This window comes from Schistocerca cancellata, chromosome 3 (genome assembly GCF_023864275.1).
Source record: "Schistocerca cancellata isolate TAMUIC-IGC-003103 chromosome 3, iqSchCanc2.1, whole genome shotgun sequence".
Classification (NCBI taxonomy): Eukaryota; Metazoa; Arthropoda; class Insecta; order Orthoptera; family Acrididae; genus Schistocerca; species Schistocerca cancellata.
Genome location: NC_064628.1, coordinates 590,313,379 through 590,335,952, shown reverse-complemented (window position 1 = coordinate 590,335,952; position 22,574 = coordinate 590,313,379). Strand labels below are relative to the sequence as shown.

At 39.1% G+C, this 22,574-nt stretch overlaps 1 protein-coding gene across 1 annotated transcript in view; it reads right to left on the bottom strand.

The window, feature by feature from the left end:
- Positions 1-5,208: 5,208 nt before the first annotated feature.
- Positions 5,209-22,574, bottom strand: part of LOC126176445 (uncharacterized) — a 155,578-nt gene continuing 138,212 nt past the window's right edge. The window contains exons 6-7 of the mRNA XM_049923601.1: positions 21,106-21,236; positions 5,209-6,151 (exon numbers count right to left, since the gene is read on the bottom strand). Coding sequence (XP_049779558.1) covers positions 5,743-6,151; positions 21,106-21,236 — 540 coding nt within the window. The 3' untranslated portion in view covers positions 5,209-5,742. The remainder of the gene's footprint in view (positions 6,152-21,105; positions 21,237-22,574) is intronic.

Genomic DNA, 22,574 nt, shown 5'->3' with positions numbered 1-22,574 from the left:
TATGAACCATGAGGTAAGGGATTTGGAGCAAGGGTTGTGTAAGGATGGATGAGTATATTGTGTAGGTTCAGTGGACAGCGGAATATCACGGGTGGAGGGCGTGGGAAGGATAGTGGGTAGGACATTTCTCATTTCAAGGCACAACAAGAGGTAATCGAAACCTGGCGGAGAATGTAATTCAGTTGCTCCAGTCCCAGATGGTACTGAGTTACGAGTGGAATGCACCTCTGTTGCCAGACTGTGGGACTTTGGGAGGTGATGGGAGACTGGAAAGATAAGGCACAGGAGATTTGTTTTTGTACAAGGATGGGGGAATAACTATGGTCAGTGAAGGCTTCAGTGAGACCCTCAGTATATTTAGAGAAGGACTGCTTGTCACTGCAGATGCGATGACCACGGGTGGCTAGGCTGTACGGATGGAACTTCTTGGTATGGAATGGGTGGCAGCTGTCGAAGTGGAGGTATTGCTGGTGGTTATTAGGTTTGATATGGATGAAGGTACTGATGTAGCCATCTCTGAGGTAGAGGTCAACATCTAGGAAGGTGGCTTGTTGGGTTGAGTAGGACCAAGTGAAGCAAATGGGGGAGAAGTTGTTTAGGTCCAATCCAGATAGCAAAGATGTCATCAATGAATTTGAACCAGGTGAGGGGTTTAGGATTCTAGGTTTTTTGAAGGATTCCTCTAGATGGCCCATAAATAGGTTGGCATAGAATGGTGCCATGCGGGTGCCCATAGCCGTACTGTGGATTTGTTTGTAGGTAATGCCTTCAAAGGAGAATTAATTGTGGGTGAGGATACAGTTGGTTATGGAGACTAGGAAGGAGGTGATTGGTTTGGATTCCAAAGGGCATCTGGAAAGGTAGTGTTCGATAGCAGTAAGGCCTTGGTCATTAGGAATGTTAGTGTACAGGGAGGTGGCATCAATAGTGATGAGCAGGGCACCATGTGGTAAAGGGAAAGGAACTGTGGAGAGTTGGTTGAGGAAATGGTTGGTATCCTTTATTTAGGAGGATAGGTTATGGGTAATAGGTTGAAGGTGTTGGACTACAAGAGCAGAGATTCTCTCAGTGGGGCCACAGTAACCAGCCACAATGGGGTGTCCTGGGTGGTTGGGTTTATGGACTTTAGGAAGCATGTAGAAGGTGGGAGTGTGGGGAGTGGTAGGGGTAAGTAGAGAGATGGACTCTGGGGAGAGGTTATGGGATGGGCCTAAGGATTTGAATAGTGACTGGAGATCCTGCTGGATTGCTGGAATGGGATCCTGCTGGATTGCTAGAATGGGATCAGTGTGGCATGGTTGTAGGTGGAAGTATCTGACAGCTGACAGAGTCCGTCTGCCACGTAATCCTTGCGGTTCAAAACAATGGTGGTGGAGCCTTTGTCTGCAGATAGGATTATAAGATTGGGATCAGGTTTTAGATGGTGGACTGTGGTTCTTTCTGTGGATGTAAGGTTAGTATGCATGTTGAGGGATTTGGGGAATGGTGGTGAGGCAAGGTTTGAGGATAAGAAATTCTGGAAAGTTAACAGGGGGTGGTTTGGAGGCAGTGGGAATGGTCATGGTTGGATGGAGGAGTGAACTGAGTTAGGCAAGGTTCAATATTGGTCTTTGGTTGAGTCTCATTGGTCGGGTTGGTGGCGTAAAAGTGTTTCCACTGTAGGGACCAGGAGGAGAGAAGGTCTTTAACTAGTCCTGCATGGTTGAATTTTGGAGTGGGGCAAAAGGTAAGGCCTTTGGAAAGGACTGAAATTTCTGTGGGACTAAGGCTTCTGGAGGAAAGGTTCATGACTGTGTTGTGGGTCTGTTTAGGTTTTGGGCTCTGTGGGGTGGTGGGAGGGAGTTTCGGAGGGTGGGGTAAGTGTAGTAGGTCTGCGAGACAGGGTTTGTCAGCTACGGGGGAGGGGGGGCCGGGGGGGGGGGGGGGGAGTTTGGACGATGTTGTAGAAGTGTAGAAGTGGTGGACAGTGGCACTCTAAGGTAGGAGTAGGAAGTGAGCAGGATGGAGAGCTTTTTGACGTGGCGTTGTGCATGTTGCTCAAGCTCCTGCAGGGCAAGAATTTCAATGTGTGTTATGGGTTCCAGGAATTTGGGATTACATAGCAGGAGAATTTTGTGGATGAAGGGAAGATACGGCAAGGAGGATTGGGCTTGGTTGATATGGTTTTGCAGGACTATGTTGGCGAGGGCTAAGGATTGGCGGAATCTGAACAGGTGGAGGTCATTGTGGAAGGAGGGATGGCAACCAGAGAAGGGTAATTTGATGGTAAGGCCATCAGGGGGGATTTCATGAGTCAAGAAACAATGCAGGAACAGTATGTGGGACTGGGATCTGGCTAGGGATAAGGAGACTTTTCTGTATTGACGCAGATGGAAGGAGCAAGGATTCTTGTTAGTGTAAAAATGCGAAAAATTATGTAAGAAAGTAGAATTACGTCCAAAAAATTACGCAAAAATACACCCAAATACGTGTGAAAAGTACGAAAAGGGTGAAATGGATGCACAGGGGGAAAAGAGACGCAATCTGAGGAGGTATAGAACGTAGAAAGTGTGGGGGTGGGAAGCAGCGGAAAAGTGCGTGTGTGTATGTGTGTCTACTGCAGACAAAGGCCTTAATGGCCGAAAGCTATGATTGTGTGAATCTTTTTATTGTGCGTATGGCGACTCAGCATCGCCACTATATGGTGAGTAGCAACTTTCCTTCTCTGGTATTGGTTCTTATTAAATAATATACATAATGTCTTACATTCTGTGTAGTTTGTATAATTACTCCTACTGCATTTTTAGCTGTCGTGTATTGTTATATTTTGTATGTTCACAGATATTAAGTTACATATTATATGTTCACAGATATTAAATTAAATATTACATGTTCAAGGATATTATTTGGCTATCAGGGACTATTTTGTGTATTAATTTACACTATAGTACCTGTTATTTAATAAATGTTTTAAGCCTTTGGCTAAAGGTGCTGAGATCTTTTATATTTTTAATATCCTTTGTGCAAGTTGTTGTACAGTTTATGGCAATATCAATGCCTACAAGCATTGCTGGGTGAGTGAAGACTGATCTTTGCAGCGGACAAAGACAGTAGTCCATTCTGAGCTGTGCTTGTCAATGGATAAATGTCATGTACAGTGCTCATTCAATAATCATGTATCAGTACCATCACTTCTGTCTCATTATTGGTACATTCCTACTGAAACCAGGTACAACTGGGGCATGCAATATGTAAATTTTCATTGCAAATGGGCTACTGCTTATTACTGTGTTCAAAACCATTCCATGATAAAACACAAGTGCATCATGATATTAAATGATACAATGACTTCCACGACACCGTGACAATTGCCAATACAACAGACATCCTATTGCTAGACTCTGAACAAGATTCCCCAGTGAATTCACACCTCAGTGCATTGAATCAGCATGTGCCAATCATGTCTAATAACTAACTATTTCATGCCAATCACCTCACGTGTTTTGCTTGAACATTTGCACAGTCTGCATCCACACCCATGAACAGTCAGTTACCAACTGCATCAGTATGTACCGAATGAACAAGTGGAATTTGCTATAAGTGTGATATGTTTCGTGAATCATCAGCATCTCATGCACTGTGTGATGAGTCTGAACACTAACCTGTCTCATGCATACTGACACAAACAGTTGGGTGTGATGATGTACTGGGTACCACGTCCATTACCTCACACAGCCTCCCATGTTCTTAACACTGAACTAGCTGACTGTAATCATACAACCCTAAGGTCTTCCACATTCACATAAACTATGAACTGAGAGAACCACCATTCAGAACAGAACAGCCAGTGCTATGGTTTGTCACTGCTGAGTGCTTCTGCAGTTCGCAAAATGTGGGGCAACAATGCAACATGCTCTGTGTGATGACCAACTCAGAGACAAGACAAAGCAACAACTTTGGCACCATCAACAGTTTACAGTTGCATGAATCTCATGAATGAGCCTGCTTTGTGGAATCTCTGGATTGTCAAACTACTGCAACAGACAACTGATGTTGATTCCACAAGCAACAAAAGTGCTGCAGACATGTTTTGCCCTCGCTGATAGGCACCATATCAACCAGGAAGCCACAGCACCACCACAGCACTCTACAAATCGGCAGCCTACCCCATGCACTGGACAGCACTGAGTGCAGCTAAATTCCACTGTTGGTGATGTTACTGCCACTTTGGAGCAGCAGACTGCACAAGGCAGCAAGCCCATACCAGAAAACGTGGCAATGGTCTTTGTGGCTGATCTAGGTTACTAGCCTGCTACTACCACAACCAATTCAGTGATGCTACACACACATGTGATTTTCCATTATAGGCATGGTGGCTCACACAACTACTTCAAATTGTCACCAATCATTACGTGTGTTGCAAACACACACCCACTCATGACAATGACAATGTTTCTACACATGCCGACATACTGTGCCAGAGGCATCAAACCAACAATAGATGGGCCAGATGTCATATGACAGCTCCAACTACCACAAATTCTGGCATTTTCTTGGAGTTTTAAATTTATACCGATGCTGCCTGTCTCAAGTAGCTACCTTATAAGCACCACTGATGGACACATTATCAGGTCTCAACAAAAACGGAAAAGGGTTTGTTGAATAGTCCAAGGGCATGTTAAACACTTTCGATCATGCAAAAGAATGTCTCACTGATGCAATTACAACCGCACATCCAGTCCCAGATGGTCAATTTACTCTTACCATAGATGCAAGTGACGCCTCCATAGTTGGTATGGAGTAAAGCTCCAATTTGCTCTCATAAACTGACAGTTTCCCTATCCAAATGGTCAACAATTGATAGGGAACTCCTTATGATTTATGATGCAATTAAGTACTTCCATAAAGACATTGTCTTCTTTACCATTAGTGTTACTATCCTGTTGTTTGGTGTCCATTTGTGGACATCTCTGAGAGCATCATTGGCTTTTTTGTCAGCTGTATTGGTGTTTTAACTGCAATCAGTTGGTTCTGTTGTCAGCAAGTGGTATTTTTCTCAATTGTTATTATTGGGTGGGATATTATTATTGCAGGCATCAAAAGGATATTAAGAATTATTTGGGCAGCTATTGCATTGGTAGTAGATGTTATGTCAAATGGAACATGAGAATAAGCATGCAAAGTTTTATTGACAGATGCAACTTATAAAAAAAATATTGGTGTCTCTAATCACATTTATTTGATTTCTTCTACACAAATTGACTTTTTTTAGATTTTTGGGAAGTTTTTGTTTGTTATATAAGTAAACTTCTTTTAACTGATAAAATAATATGTTTTTTTCATGTAGTCCATATAAAAGTGTCCATCAACATTTTTATCCCTATAATAAGTGTAAGTTCTTGTGCCATGTCGTGACATCTGACTGCTCCATATTTTGCCAGTTCTTTCAAAAATGTTTTCTTCTGCTAGTGGATCTTCATTATAAATGAAGTTGATGTTCTTGGGACTCGACCTTTTACACATATTGTGAGCCAAGTTTTAGGTTCACAGTACCTTTAATTTCCTGATTTATTCAATGATAATAGAAGACCATTTTGAGAAAATTTTGACCTTTCTATTATTCTTTTGCTTACACAAACAAGATACAAGCAATATGAATGTCTACTGAAAATGACCGCAAGTGTTCCTAATGGTCAGGTTATTAAAACATTTGACTGGTACATCATTCTGGTCTGCAAAATAATTATTTCTGCACTATTTTCACTACATTTTTCTTAATGTTATATGCTCATTTACAGTTTTACTTAAAACTATTTTGTTATTTATTCTATTCATAGCAGATGTTTGTTGCTTACTTTCTTTATCACAGCCCACACTTACACACTGAATAAGCACTCCTAACACATGCTCTAGAATTGCAATTAGACCAAGAACTGACAGTCCAAGGAGAAAGCCTAGAATGGCACCAACATCTGCTAAAAACATTGTGAAATCATAGTCAAAATGTTCCTGAACTATAGTTACTGTTTTTAAAGTGAAAAATACATATAATTGACTCATGTTGTGATTTTCTACAGTAGTATGAAAAGTTCTCCTGTTTCTCACAGATGCCATGTAGTTTGTGGTGACACATCGACGAGGACAGCCACAGATGGAGAAATTGCAGCGATTACTGGAATCATAAAAGACAGTAGCCACAACAATTAAATCATGTAAAGTTAAATTTCTCTCTCTTTTTTTACATTCAAAATAATAGTTACGGTATTGGAAATGTAGTATAAAGCCTTTATTCTACATATTTCTTATGTCCATGCCAGAATATTTTATTACCTAATGTTCAAACACTTCTATGTTGCAGTTAGGACTGCAACAGTTCCTAAGGACTGTTGATGATGGTGACAGTTTCTATTCAGTTTTGCATGTATTTAGTATTTGAAGTGATAACAGAAGATTTATCTTCTTCCTGCATAAATATCTTAAGCTTGACAAGTTAACCATGAAGTAATTTAATGCATCATGAAATCAGAGCATTTTTACGCAAACTTTTGGAAAAAGGTATGTAGTCTAGAACAGTGTCCCACCTTGGTGATAGTGGCACACTTAGTAAATCACAATTTGGATTCTGGAAGGGCTGCTGGATTGATTGAGCTTTACAAGGATTAAATAATAAAAAAGGTCCGCTTTCTGTGTTGACCACATCATAATCTTCTTCATTTTATGTAACCCATTTACATTGTCCATAATTTTCTTAGTCTGTCTATTGAAACTGATTGAGGGCCCATAGAGGACTACACTAAAATTCCCTATGACAACTGAAGGACACATTAAAATATCCATTAACCATTGGTTTTTATACCGAACAACCTGCAGTGATTTAGCTGAAAATGAATAGTCAGTGCTTTATATAATCATGATTTTTGAATGGTAACAAAGAAGTATACTGACCAGTTAGGTATATATCAAAGAGGCATAGTATTGTATCACAGAATCATAAACAGTGACTCGGTCCTAGCAATTGGACAGGAATTATGGGAAGAAAGCTGGGAAGAAATGTATAAAACAGACAATACAAACTCTTACTTAAACATATTCTGACAGGACTTTGAGGTTGTTTCCCTCTAAAACAAATAAAGGCAAAATTGAATGGAAACAAGGATAAGTGGAGGCTAACACAAGCATTAAAGTACCTTGTGCTAGGAAGAGATGCTCTTAAACAAGAAACAAACAAATATAGTGACCCAAGTGAAATTAAACCCCCAGAAAATGAGATTAATAAATAAAGGCAAAATTGAATGGAAACAAGGATAAGTGGAGGCTAACACAAGCATTAAAGTACCTTGTTCTAGGAAGAGATGCTCTTAAACAAGAAACAAACAAATATAGTGACCCAAGTGAAATTAAACCCCCAGAAAATGAGATTGACAGAAATGGCGACACTTTCTACATCTACATAAATACTCTGCAAATCACCTTACAGTGTGTGGCAGAGGGTACCACTAGTTTATCCCTTCTCCCCTATTGCATTTGCAAATGATGTGTAGAAGAATGATTGTTGGTAATCCTCTGTATTAGCTCTAACTTCTCAAATTTTTCATTGTAGTCATTCCATGTGATGTATTTGTGGGGAAGTAATATGTTGCCCGACTCTTCCTGGAAAGTCAAGTTACCTTCCATTAGGAATGGTGCAATCAGCGACTGTGATATGATTTTCAAATGACAGAGCACAGCAATCAGTCTTCCTTTTCTTTCAGGTTTTGTTAGGCAAGTCTAGATCTTGGCTAGTGCCTAGCCATTATCAATGCACTATTCCATAGCATCAGTGCAAGTCCTAGTACGTCAGTCCCCTGTTTGGTCTTCTGTCACAGTTCATTCTTTTCTGGAAAGTATCCTATTCAAATTTCAATTGTCAACCTTTCCATGATGCTTAACACCTCTCTTGTAGTGGGAGTTGGTTGAGCATCTCAGTAATGCTCTTGTGCCAACTGAATGATCCCAAGACAAAATGTGCTACTCTTCCTAGGATCTTCTATCAGTCCTACCTGTAAGGGTCCCTGGTTGATGAACAAAAGAATTGGTTGAATGAGCAATTTGCAAGCCATTTATTTAGTGAATGAATTACATTTCCTTAAGATTCCTCCACCATAGCTCAGTCTGTAATCTGCTTTTCCTGTTATTTGTTTTATGTTGTCATTCCACTTAAGGCCACTCTGGATAGATACTCCTAGATATTTTATGGTAGATACTGTTTCCAGTAACTCAGTATCAGTAGTGTAAGTTGTACAACAGTTAATTTCTTTTTCTATATTGTATTTATTTGATTCAGGTTCAACTGCCAGCCCCTGCTGCATTTATCAATCCTCTGTAGGTCTTGCTGGAAAGCCTTACTGTCTTCTGGCATTGCAACCTTCTTATAGAGAACTGCATAATTTTCAAAGAGCCTTAAATAGCTTCCAACACATTCTACTAGTCCGATACTTGGTGAGCTCATATTTTTTTCACTAAAAGGCAGCGCAAGACAGTATAAAATACCTTGCTGAGGTCTAGAAACATGGCATCAATGAGTGCTGGTGTCTACAGCACTGTGGATCTCATGGAGGAACAGATTGAGCTGAGTTTCACAAGGTCTCTGTTTGTATAATCCATATGTTGATTTGTATAGAGCAGATTTTCATTCTCCAAGAAGTTGTAATACGTGTGCCTAAAACATGTTTCATAATTCTTCAACAGATTGACTTTTTTTTGGAGACATCAACCACCACATACAGTGAATAATTCCTCAGTGAGGCAACAAACATTGCACCAACTAATATGGAAGCAAATAAAGGTGCATTAGAGTTACTTCTGCAGACACTGCACGCACCACCAACAGACATTAGTTTCCAACTGCAACTTCTAAAATGAAATGTCATGTGGCTAGGCCCTCCCATCGGGTAGATCATTCGCCTGGTGAAAGTCTTTTGAGTTGACCCCATTTGGCAACTTGCATGTCAATGAGGATGAGATGATGATGAATAGGACAGCACAATACCCATTCCCTGAGCAAAGAAAATCTCCAGCCCAGATGAGAATCGAACCCAGGCCCCTTGGCATGCTGTTCTGTCTCACTGACCACTCAGCTACCAGGGTGGATGAACTTCTAAGATGACTGCAGAAAACGTCAGCTTACTAAAAAGAAGACATTCTGCTGGCTTTGGTGGTGTTTCTACCAAAATATTAAAATCCAATGCTGATTTGATAGGATTATCTGTAAGGTAATCTGTAATCAATCAGTGACTCAGAACATATTTCTAGACAGACTTAAAAATGCTGCAGTAATATCCATTTATGAAACTGAACAAAAGTAAAGTACATCTAATTACAGATCTATACCACTCTTTCCTTTCTTTTCAGAGAAAGTCTTAGGAAATAACCTATAATAGAATACTAACTGATTTGTCTGAGTGGAACTTGTTAATTATCACTCTATGTGACATTTGTAAAGGACTCTTAACAGAGCATGCAATACAAATTTTTCCCCAATTTGTTTCAGTACTTCCTCATTCTTTATTCTATCCACTCATCTCATGTTCAACATTCTTGTTTAGTGCCACATTTCATAAGCTTCTCTTTCTCCTTATCTGAAATGCTTATCATCTATGTTTTCACTTCAAAACAAGTCTACTCTCCAGGCAAACAGGTTCAAAAAAGAACTCTTCACATTTAAATTTTCACTCCATGTTAACAAAATCCTTTTTCTAGGAATACCTTTCTTGCTATTGCCACTCTGCATTTCATATACGACATTGGCCATTGTCAAACAATGGAAAATACAGGATGGACTGTAACAATACCAGAGAAGGAAAGTTGCTACTCACCATATAGTGAAGATGCTGAGTCGCAATAGGCACAATAAAAAGATTCACACACTCATAGCTTTTGGCCATTAAGACTTTGTCAGCAGTACACATACACACACACACACACACACACACACACGCACACACACACACACGCACACACACACACACACACACACACACACACACACACTGACGCAAACATAGCTTGTACACACATCTGCAGTCTCAGAGAGCTGAAACTACACTGCAAGCAACAGCACCAGTGCATGATGGTAGTGATGACTGGGTGGGGCTAAGGAGGAGGCTGGGGCAGGGAGGGGGAGGAATAGTATACTCTTAGTATTATAGTATACTCATAGTATTAGGGCTCTTAATATTCACACATGTGCTTCTCTTTTCTCCAGAGATCTCTGTAATTTCCTATGAACTACATGTAATTTTTCCCATAGTCAAGGATGCGTCTACAACTTTGCATTTGTCATTTGCCAGTTTGCACTTCATGTCAATCTCAGTTTTAGATGTCTGTACTCCATTTTCTCTGCTTCATTAACTGAATTTTCATACTTTCTCCTATCATCAGTTAGGTTTAATATTTTGTGTGTTATCCCAGAATTTTTACTGGACCTTTTCAGTTGTCTATTTGATCCTCTGCTGCCTTCACTATTTCATCTCTCAAGGCTACCCATTCATCTCACATTTGTGTTCCTTATCCCTCTTTCAGTAGCTACCTCTACATCCATACTCTATTGTGAAGTATATGGCAGAGGGTACTTCCCACTATACAAGTTATTATGGGTTCTCCCCATTCCATTGGCATATGGAGTGTGAAAAGAGTGATTTTAAACACTTCTGCATGTGCTGTGTTTAATCTAATCTTGTCCTCATGATTCCTGAGGGAGCAATACATAGCAGATTGTAGCATACTCCTAGAGTCATCATTTGAAGCTGGTTCTTGAAACTTTATAATAAGGTTTTCTGTTGATAGTTTGTGTCTATCTTCAAATGTCTGGCTGTTCAGTTTCTTCAGCATTTCCATGTTCGTCCTGATAGCTGAATGGTCAGTGTGATGGACTGCCATCCTAAGGTGCCCGGGTTTGATTCTCTGATGGGTTGAGGATTTTCTCCACTCAGGGACTGGGTGTTGTGTTGCCTTCATCATCATTTCATCCCCATCTGGCATGAAGGTCACCCAATGTGGTGTCGAATGTAATAAGACCTGCACCAAGGCGGCTGGACCTGCCTCATAAGGGGCCTCCCGGCCAATGATGCTGAACCCTCATTTCCATTTCAGCAGTTCCGTGACACTCTCTCATGGGTTAAAGGAACCTTTGTCTATGTGTGCTTCCCTTTTATGAAAACATTCAATATCCCCTGTTAGCTCTATTTGGTACTGGTCTAACACACTTGAACAGTATTCTAGGATGTACCATATGAGTGATTTGTAAGCAATCTCCTTTCTAGACTGATTGCATTTCCCAAGTATTCTGACAATAAACTAAAGTCTGCCACTTGCTTTACCTATGACTGAGCCTATGTAATCGTTTAATTTCATATACCTATGAAATGTTACACCCAGGTATTTGTATGAGCTGTCCATTACAACTGTGACTCATTATACTGTACTCATAGGATACTTCTATCTTTTTTATTTTGTGAAGTGCACATTTTTACAATTTTGAAAATTTAAAGCAAGTTAACAGTCTTTAAATCATTTTGAAATCTTTTTGAGTTCTGGCTGAATATTTGTGCAGCTTTTTTCAGATAGTATTTCATGCCAGATAATGTTGATAACTGCAACATTGCAAACAGTCTGAGGTTACTATTAAGTTAGTTCGTTAGTTTCATGTTCCATGGAACATTTGCATGATAAATTGTAATGATCTGGAATGAGTCATTTATATTCACATTGCAAATTAATTTATAAATATGGCTATATGCTGAACATTTGTAATTTTTTAAAAAAATCTTTTATTAAATATGCAGATGTGATTTAGTAATGCCTACTCATTGTGGTTTACACACTACAGTAAAAGGAATTATTCTACAGGATAGAAGAAGCTATCAAGTAGAAACCTATTCATTTTGTTTCAGGTTTTATTTTTGTGTCTTGCAGACATTTTATATCACAGTCAAGTTATCAAAAATTTTGGTTACAGCATTTGCATCCCTTTTTTTGCTAAAGAAAACTTAATTTGGAGTAATGAATGTTATTTTTCCTTTTGTTATCGTAATTTTATACATTATTGTCCCTTTTGAACTGCAGTGGATTATTTACAGTAAACTTCAAGAAGATGTAAATGTACTGTGAAGAAATAGTCAGAATGCCAACTCCTTAAACAGATTTCTGTAAGATGATCTTGGGTGTGCCCCACATATTATTCCTAAAGCACATTTTTGAGCAATGGAGGCTTCCTTTTTTAAACACGAGTTACTCCAGAACATTATCCCAAATGACATTATTGAATGAAATATGCAAAATATGTCAACTTCCTGATTTGTTTCTCCCTAGATCTGTAGATGTGGATGAACTAGGTTGTATTCTCTGTGAGGTCATTAATATACAACATGACAAACAGAAGTCCTTACACACTTTCCTGGGCACATCTGAAATCATTTCTGCAACTTTGGATGACTCTTTATCCAATGTAACAAGCTGCGTTCTCACTACCAAAGAATCCTCAACCCAGTCACAAATTTCTCTTGATACCTCATATGATCATGCTTATGATGATATGTGTAGATATGCTGCTGCATCCTATGCTTTTCAGAAACTGAGAAGTACAACATCGATCTGACTGCCTTGATCTGTTATTTTCAAGATGTCATTTTTGGAAAGTGCAAGTTTGGTTACATATGATTAATGTTTTCAGAATTCATGATTGTTGGCACAGAGATGGTCATTATGTTCGAGGTACCTCATTATCTTTGAGATCAGAGTATGTTATTATAGTCTATGACAAATAGGTACCAAGGATGTTGGATGGTGAATCATAGCTACTACTCTTCTTGTAGATGGGTGTGGCCAAGCTTTCCTCCAACCACTGGACAGTGTTTTTTGTTCAAAGAATACAAGGTAGACTGTAGTTAAAAGATTGGCTAACCCTGCTGCAAATATGGTAGAGAATCTGATAGGGATTCCATCAGGTCTTGGTGCTTTGATTAATTTTAGCAATTTCAGCTATTTCTCAACACCACTGACACCAATATATATTTCACTCATCTTTGCAGTAGTGTAAGAATTAAACTGGAGCAATACTCCTGGATTTTCATTTGTAAAGGAACATTTTGAAACCAACTTCAGTGTTTCTACTCTTGTTTTGCTACCCTCAATTTCAGTCCCTGTTAGTCCATGATTTTCTGAACATTAACTTTGGTACCATTAACATACTTTACATACAAACAGAATTTCTCTTGGATTTGTGAGAGATCCTTTGATAATATTTTGCTACAGTATGTTTTTGAAGGCTTTACTCTCTTGACAGCCAAATGTAGTTTATTCAGCATTTCCCTGTCTTTATATAGTCCTATGCTTTCTTTTAGATCTGTTACATAGTATAGCCAGTTTCTTTAGAAGTTCTTTACAGTGACTGTATACCATGGAGTGTCCATCCCACCATGAACTGTTCTCCTAGGTACATATCTATAAAGTGCATGGTTGATTACTGTTCTAAATATGGGCCATAATTCTTCTACATTCTCCTATCCGGAGCTAAATGTTTCAATTTTCTTATTGTGAGAAATGACACTACTGCCCTTATATCTAGTCTGCTGAAAATATAATAAATGCTTCTCCTTGTTTTAGTTGCCATTTGTAATTTGTTAATAATTTTTGCTATAACTGCCTCTTAGTCACTGATATCAGTTTCCAAGTGAACATCCTCAAAGAAATCAGGTCAATTTGTAGCTATTAGATTCATCATGAGTGGGGTTCTGAATGACCTGTGTTAGGTAGGTTTTGGAAAACACATTTAGTAATGTTATACAGATCATCTTGTCATTCCCACTGAATATGAAACTGTAATTTTTCAAACTGACTGTTTAATTATTTAAGTCTCCTCCAATGATGAGTACGGTTGGGGAACTTATGTACTAGTGAACTTAGGTTTTCTCAAAAGTGTCTGGTTACATCTGGAGGAACTTTTGCCTGATGCTTCCTTTGAAACTCCCAACAACCTCTTGTTCTTTCAAATTATCCCAATTTTCTGCCTTTCTGCAGTTTATTTAGTTTTATTTTGCAGTTCATAACCAGCAAATTATGGTAGTAGTTCACATCTGCTCCTGGAAATGTTTTGCAGTCAAAATGTGATTTGAAAACCTTTGTCTTACCATTATATAATCTATATTGCTACATGCTGAACATATCTAGAGTGTCTTTAGGTCTCTTCCATGTAAACAATCTTCTTTCATGATTTTTAAACCAAGTTTTAGCAATGATTAAATTGATCTTGATGCAAAATTCTACCAGGCAGCTTGCCATCCATTCCTCTTGACCAGTTCCTATCTTCTACTATTTATCCTTCTATGTTTATTATGCACATTATCCCAGCATCCATCATAATCTGAGATTACAAAAGGCATTATTATATAATTAAGATGGAGACAGAACTATACAACATGACTAGTAAGAACATAGATGGGTAACTGTTTTCATGACATAGAATATATTGCTTTTTGAGATGAGTTATAAGAATATGAAAAAGCTTTCACAGTATGTCAGAAATTAATAATTCTGAAAATGAAATCAAAATAGTATGTAGGATGGTTAGATAGGAACTGACAGGGAACAAGACAATATAGTAATTAAAGATGATGTGCAGATGGTCGATAATAACAAACTTGTAGCAAAACCTTTTTAAAAATCACATCCTGAACATGTCGGAGAAACTGTGTACAGTGAGTTCAAAAGAAAAATCACTGTTCTAAATTTGAGAATTAGTACTATAAGCATTCAGTCAATCCGATGTCTTCCAAGAAAACAATCATCTTTCTAAAGCAAAAATTCTTGAGAGACTGGTAGCTTTTCAAATAGGATATTGAAAGCATTGTAGAGGGAGACCAAGTCCTGACTACAAAAAGTGTGTTAAAGTGGATGTAGCTTACAATAGTTATATTACTTTGGCAGACACTGCATACACCACTAATAGGCAATAATTTTTAAAAGAAGAGCCCATTTGAAGTTTACAAAATGTATTATGTAACTAAAATGTGGTAATTATGATGGTTGGGATGATGTATTTAGAGAAAGATTAAAATCTTCTGCTGACTCGATAAAATTACCCTTCAGCCATATTCATAACCAAAGACTCAGAGTTCAACAATGGAAAATCCAGGATGGAATATAACAATATTATGAAAAGGATAGATGCTACTCACCAAATAGCAGAGATGCAGAGTTTCAGATAGGCACAATGAAAAGACTGTCAGAAAATGAGCTTTTGGCCTACAAGACCTTAGTTGGAGATAGGACACACACACACACACACACACACACACACACACACACAAGCATGACCACAGTCTCTGGCTGCTGAAGCCACAGACTCAGAGTGTATTTCATGATAAAATTAGATATGCCCTAGTGAAACCATCAATAAAACTAGAGATGAGCTAACCACCTCTAACTACAGCAGACTCATTTCTCTCCTGTCAGTGTTTGCAGAAGTTTTTGAGAAAGTAATTTATAATAGTATTCAGTACTGACTCATGTTTAAGACAGAATTTCCCTACCACCTCTAAATTTGGCGTCTTTATAGAGTAGTCCATAGAGAAATTTGTACAGTAACACACAATAGGAATACTAGCAGAGCAATATCGTCCTACAACATGGGATAAAAAACACCATTCATATCAAACATGAATTCATGGCAAAAGCATGGACTCTCTTCATAGAGGTGATAAGGCTCCATCTCCAAATTTAAATTGTGGAGCAGCCAGTCAAACTGTCCATCATATAGTTACCAAATGTTCCAACAGGGCCTGTTGTGGTACTTCTGGTGATTTCCTGATAGCAATGAATGACACAACTGATTATATCAAAAATTTGGATGTCTGTTAGTAAATTACATGTGTTATTGTCTGTATTATATTTAATATTGGGCTTAAAAACTGTACAATAAATAAATCAATACACGGAAAATTTTCCTGTTTGTATATTCTGTAAACTTGCCAAAGCCATTGATTGTGTGACCCGCAAAATTATACTTGAGCAACTAAAATGTTGTTGCATTAATGGCATTTCACATTCTTAATGGAAGACAAAGGGTCACATTGACAGACTGGCAGGAATAAAACTAAACTCAGAGTGGAGGAACATGACGTGAGGTGAGGAGAGGGAGGGGCATAATGATTGCTCTTATTCTTATGCTACATAAATAATTTTCAAGAGAGAGTTCAAAAGCTGTAATGTTTGCTGTTAGCACAAGTATGTTAATTAAAAAGCGAAACTCAACCTTTCAATTGTGAAAACTGCAAGAGCTGTCTAAGATGACTCTTTGCTTCCAATCGCTTACTGATACATAAGAAGAAACCCACATACACATTGTATCTTGAAAGCCATACACTTTCAGTATTGGTAGATCACTGTTGTGATTTTTACAATCCAATGCCTTAAACAGATGAAGTAAAGTCATGGAAAGTAAAATTTTGCCTTCAGGTACATTCCTACACAGTCAACAAAATAGCAGACAGCATGGTCAGTGGAGAGGCCCTTCTAGAATCCTAATTGTGACAGACTCAGAATACAGTATCGTATTTACAGACATAGTCAACTATTCTTAAGTGCATTACCCTTCTAAAAATATTTTTTTTTAAAGTTTACAATGAAATGAGTAATTATTAATATCTGTTCTAATTTATTTTTTAAAGAGTGGTCTAACAATTACATACTTCAATCAGTCTGAAAAGATACCCTGTGGAATTGATGTTCCACAGATCCTATCTTCAGTCATATGGAATAAGTCAAGTTATGTATTAACAAAAGACAAGTAACTTATTTGCACACTGCATTATCCAAAAAGTACCACTATACCATTCAGTGCTATTTTTGTATATGCTCACTAAATATAACCAAAAAACTAGCAGGAAAGACACTATTTTGAAGTGTTTCCTCAGTTGCATCAAATAGCAGCTATTGGTTTCCTTCTGGTGGCTTAGTATTTACATGAATACATTGGTATTTTTCAAATAAAATAGTTACCTACACTGAGGCTTCTTTACAGTGTACCACTACTTCTCATACAGTTTTATAATGTATACTGTTACTTGCTATGAAACTAAAAGGAATTCCATATTCTCACATCTAAATATACAGATAATCTTTAGGAGTGGCTAATTATCTTTTGGATTGGCAGATATTCAAACTGGCAGATATTCACAGTTTCTTTCTTTATGTTAGATGGGGAACTTGTTAAAGATCTTTATGTCAAATGTATAACTCCTCCAAGAAAACTACCCAAAGAGACAAGATATATGTCAAAATTATATTTGTGTCACTTAGTGAGAATATGTAAATCACATTTGAAATGGAGCAGTTTTTTATTGTCAGCAGCAAAAACAATTAAGGAGTAAAAGGAATGCGTTGGTAGTGCAAGAGTACCTATATCTTTAAGGATACCTCTTTAGGATTGTGGATCTCTATAATATATAATATTCTTACTGTTTGTTTCTGCAGAATGAATACTTACACACAAGATAGCACCTTCAGACAAAAAGGAATAAAAATCTGCATAACAATCCACTCAACCACATATAACCCTTCATATCAGTTAGGTGACAGTGCCAGAACAATTTAGTTTAGTAAAACTAAAAAACGGAAACTCCAAGTTGGGATATCAACCATATTAGGAAAATTATAGAGTGCTGCTCGCGATAAGGATAACACATTGAGTGCAGACAGGCACAATAAAAAGTCTGTTGTGCATTTAGCGACTGTCCTAAGCTTTATTCAGAAAAGAAAAAACACACACACACACACACACATTCATACAAGGATGCACATCACACACACAAATGACCACCATCTTCGGCAGCTTGGGCCAGAATGCAACTCTCATGTAGAACAAAAGTGATAATGTAGAGTGGGGCAGGAAAGGGAGAGGGATAACAGGGTACAGGTTGGGGGAGAGAAGACTGCTGTCTGGCAGAATGTGCAGGGACAAGATGGAGGCATGACAAGCTGCTAAGTGCAGTGTCGAGAGGAGTGAGGAGGAGAGGTGGGAGAGTGGAAAAGGAGGGGAGCAAGGAAGGAAAAGATGGGTGGATGTGTTGGCAGAGGGTGGCACACATTGAGGGTGGTGGACATGAATAGGAAGGAGGTGATTGGACAGAGGGAACAGAAACTGTTGGATGGAAGATGTGCAGGCAGTAGGTTTTTGAAAGTTGAGGCTGGGATAATTTTGGAAGTGGAGAATTTGTTGTGGGGATAAGGCCCATCTGCACAGTTCAGAATAGTGGTGGTGGAGGGGAGGATCCAGATGGCTTGGGATATGAAGCAGTCATTGTAAACAAGCATATTATGTTCAGCTGCACTTTATGCCATAGGGTGGTCTACCATGCTCTTGGCCATAAAGTTGGTGATGGCCTTTCACCCTGCTGGACAGCCAGTTGCTCGTCATACCAATACAAAATGCTGTGCAATGGTTAGAGCAGAGCTGGTGTATGATGTGGTTGCTTTCACAGGTGGCTCACCTCTGATGGGGTAAGATAGGCCTATGGCAGGACTGGAATAGGAAGTGCTGCGTGGGTCAATTGGGCAGGTCTTGGACCTGGGTGATCCACAGGGATATGATCCCTGTGTCAAGGGGTTAGGACTAGAATATTGTGGAGGAACACCATTTTAGGAGGGGCTGGAAGGATCTTGGGTAGGATTCCCCTTATTTCAGGTCATTATGAAGAACGATGTGGTTCAGTTGTTGCAGTCCAGGGGTGTATTGGATGAAGAAGGCATCACTGCTTTGCAACTGATTCTTGGTGATGGGAGAATTGGAGTATGTGTGGGGAAATGGGAGGGGAAATCTGTTTATGGAATAGGTCTGGGTCATAGTGCCTGTCTGTGAGGCTTTGGTGACACCTTCAGTGTACTGGGTAAAGGAGTTCTTGTTATTGCTGATATGCCATTTCTGGATGGCCAGGTTGTATGAAAGGCATTTTGTGGTGTGGAAGGGATAAATGATCTGGATGCAGGGACAAGACACTCAATCCTCTTTCTTCCACAACCACAATATCTCTCCCACCCTCTTTACCTGGTCTTCCCCAATCCACCATGATACCTGTTGACTTGCTCTTCTCTGGTAGTTCCACCAACACCTCAGTCCTCTGTCCTCTTTAATTCCACCAACCAAAAACAGTGCCTGCATTTCAACAACTGTCATCCCTTCCACACCAAAATATCCCTCCCATACAGCCTGGACGCTTAGAAATGTTGTATTTGCAGTGACAAGAACTCCCTTGCCCAGTATACTGAAGGTCTCACCAAGGCCTTTACAGACAGATACTAACCCCAGACTTACTCTGTAAATAGAGCTCCCATGCTATTTCCCCACACAGCCCCAATCCTCCCACCACCACCAAGAATGAGCTACAAGGAGGCACTTCTTTGTCACTCAGTACCACCCTGGACTGGAACAATTGAACCACATCCTATGTCAGGGCTTTGATTACCTATCACAATGCCCTGAAATGAGGGATATTTTAACTAAGATCATTCCTGCCCTTCCTAAATTGGTGTTCTGTCACTACTCAACCTTTACAACATCCTAGTCCAACCCCCTGACACTCCCAATCCTTGTCACAGGAATCATATCTCTGAGGAAGACCCAGGTGCAAGACCTGTCCGAACCAGCAACACCACACTTTCTATTCCAGTCCTGTCACAGGCTTATCCTACCCCATCAGAGGGGAGTTATCCTTACAACAACCATACTTACCCCTTCCAAAACCTACAGTAACCTATTGTCTTCAAACCCTCCATCCAACAGTTTCTACCCCCTCTGTCCTATCACCCACTCCACATTCACATCCCCCACCCTCATTGTGTGCCACCCCTTGCCAATGCACCAGCCCATCTTTCCTCTTCCCTGCTCCTCTCCTTTTCTGCTCTCTTCCTGCCCCTCACCCTCCTTGCCTGATAGCCTCCCGATGCTACACCTAGCAGCCTTGTCATGCATCCCTCTAGTTTTTGCAGGCACTGCCAGACAGCAACCTTCACTAACCCCCAACCATAACCTTCTATCCCTCCTCCTTCCCTGCCCTCTCCTTATTGCTGCTTTCCTATGTGACAGCTGCATTTGGGTCTAAGCTGCTGGAGATGGTGGTCATGTGCGCATTAGGGGTATTTGCTCATATGACTGTATACATGTTTTCTTTTCTGAAGATGGCTTAGGCTAAAAGCTAAAAGTGTAACAGTCTTTTTGTTGTGCTTGTCTGCAACTCAAAATGTAATCTTTATGGTAAGTATCAATCTTATCATTTTCCTAATATTTTTGTTTTATTGAAACCGTTTAATGTGAACCAAATACATACCAGTTCAGCTATCATATGGACTGTGCCTTGTAAGTTTGAGCTGGCACCCATGCCTAATGCCCAATTTGGGCACTGGTGTTGTAATGGAATGATTATAAGTCACAAGATACTGTGTGTTGATGTTAAAGATGTGATGGTGGGGCAACCCAAAACTCAAGAGAAATTAGAAATACAGAAAAAAATTATGGTGATCAAGGCAAGTGTATAATCACTAGTGCCAACATTGTCACAGATCCCCTGTAAGATTTCATGTCTAAGGTGCTTGTCCCATCAACAAAATTCCTGTTTTGGAGCTTTCCTGGTGATAACTACTCTTATCTTTTGTTACTCATTTGACCATTTTCTTGTTTCACATGTGTTTCAGTGGGTCCTTTATTATAATGTTCTTTGTTACATGTTAGACAGTTGTTAATCATATTTATATAGTATCTCAAATTAAATTAAGGGAATTTCACTAAGTAGTTTTAGAAGATGAAATATTATTTGACAAAGATTTTCTTGGAAAAAAAAAAGATATATTCATTGTCATATAGGCTTATATAGTTTCAATTTGTTTGCTATGAAATTCACAAAGTTATTTAAACAAGGCTTTCCATGACCAAGTGCATAAATTTCCATGTATAACTAATGCTAATAATCTGACTGGTTTTCCAGTTTTTGATTATGTGTACATAACTGAAATTTATTTTGTGTTATTCTTCCTTGTCACACCGACTAATAATTCACAGACAAGACACAAAACTTTTGTGCATAAATTTCAAGAACTTACTTCATGTAACCATCCATCAATTTCTTATTTGAAGTGTAATTTGAACAGTGTGGCATGTCAACTCCAGATAACCATGGGGCAGAACAACCCACATTTTCAGCAAGCTGCTTGTGACAACACAATTCTTCACACTGTAATAAAGCATAATAATTTATTGTAATGAACTACTATTTCATTATCAATGAATGGATGAATATATTTTATTTGTGAATTTTGGGAAGGACATTTTCCTTATCATATAGCACATATGACTCTGGTGGCCCACTCTGCAAACATTGTCCTGTGAACTCTGTTATGACTGCCTATTCTGAATTTATTACTAGTAAGATATTGTGTAGGTGAAAGCAATCTTGGAATTGACTCACATCCTATATATACTTGTGTGCATTTACCCAGGATAATCATCATCAGCTGTTTTATATGCTGGATAAAGAACTGTTCTAGATCTCTTCATGCAAGTCTTCTGTGATACTCCATGCTGCTTCTGCATGGTTGGTTGGTTGATTTGGAGAAGGGGGAGTGGGGGGGGGAGCAAACAATAAAGTCGTTGGCCCCATCAGATTTGGGAAGGATGAGGAAGGAAGTCAGCCAAGTCCTTTCAAAGGAACCATCCCAGCATTTGCCTGAAGTGGTTTACAGAAATCACAGAAAATATAAACCTGGTTTGAACCATCATCCTTCCAAATGCAAATCCTGTGTGCTAACCACTGTGCCATCTCACTTGGTGCTTCTGCATGTTTTCTAATGTTATGTATCCACTAGGTGATATTCTCAGTCTCTCACATCATGGGATCAAGCAAATGATTTCCTTGGCCCCTCCTCTATATATTTACCTGGTTACATGCATAGGACACTTCAAATTCACTGTCATTGGAGCCATAATTATATTTTACACTCTAATCTGTTCTCTGATCCATTTATTTGGTTCTTTGCCATGCCTGGTAATTCTAAAATATGTATGTCTCCATTGCCTGTTGAGAAATATTCAGCATTTTTACCGAGCGAGGTGGCGCAGTGGTTAGCACACTGGACTCGCATTCGGGAGGACGACGGTTCAATCCCATCTCCGGCCATCCTGATTGAGGTTTTCCGTGATTTCCCTAAATCGCTTCAGGAAAATGCTGGGATGGTTCCTTTGAAAGGGCATGGCCGATTTCCTTCCCCATCCTTCCCTCACCCGAGCTTGTGCTCCATCTCTAATGACCTCGTTGTCGACAGGACGTTAAACACTAATCTCCTCCTCCTCCTCCTCCTCCTCCTCCTCAGCATTTTAATAGTTTTCACATTACCTGTCCATTTCCCACTGCTGCAAATAAAAACTAATAATACTTTAATGGGATTTAGATTTACTTGATGCTTCATGGGACACCTTTCATAAGGAACTGTTGTGCACAGCGGCCTTAGACTATTAGGAATGGAGAGTCATGCAGGAATCAGTCATATTCCCATTAGTTTTTATTGCTCTTGCA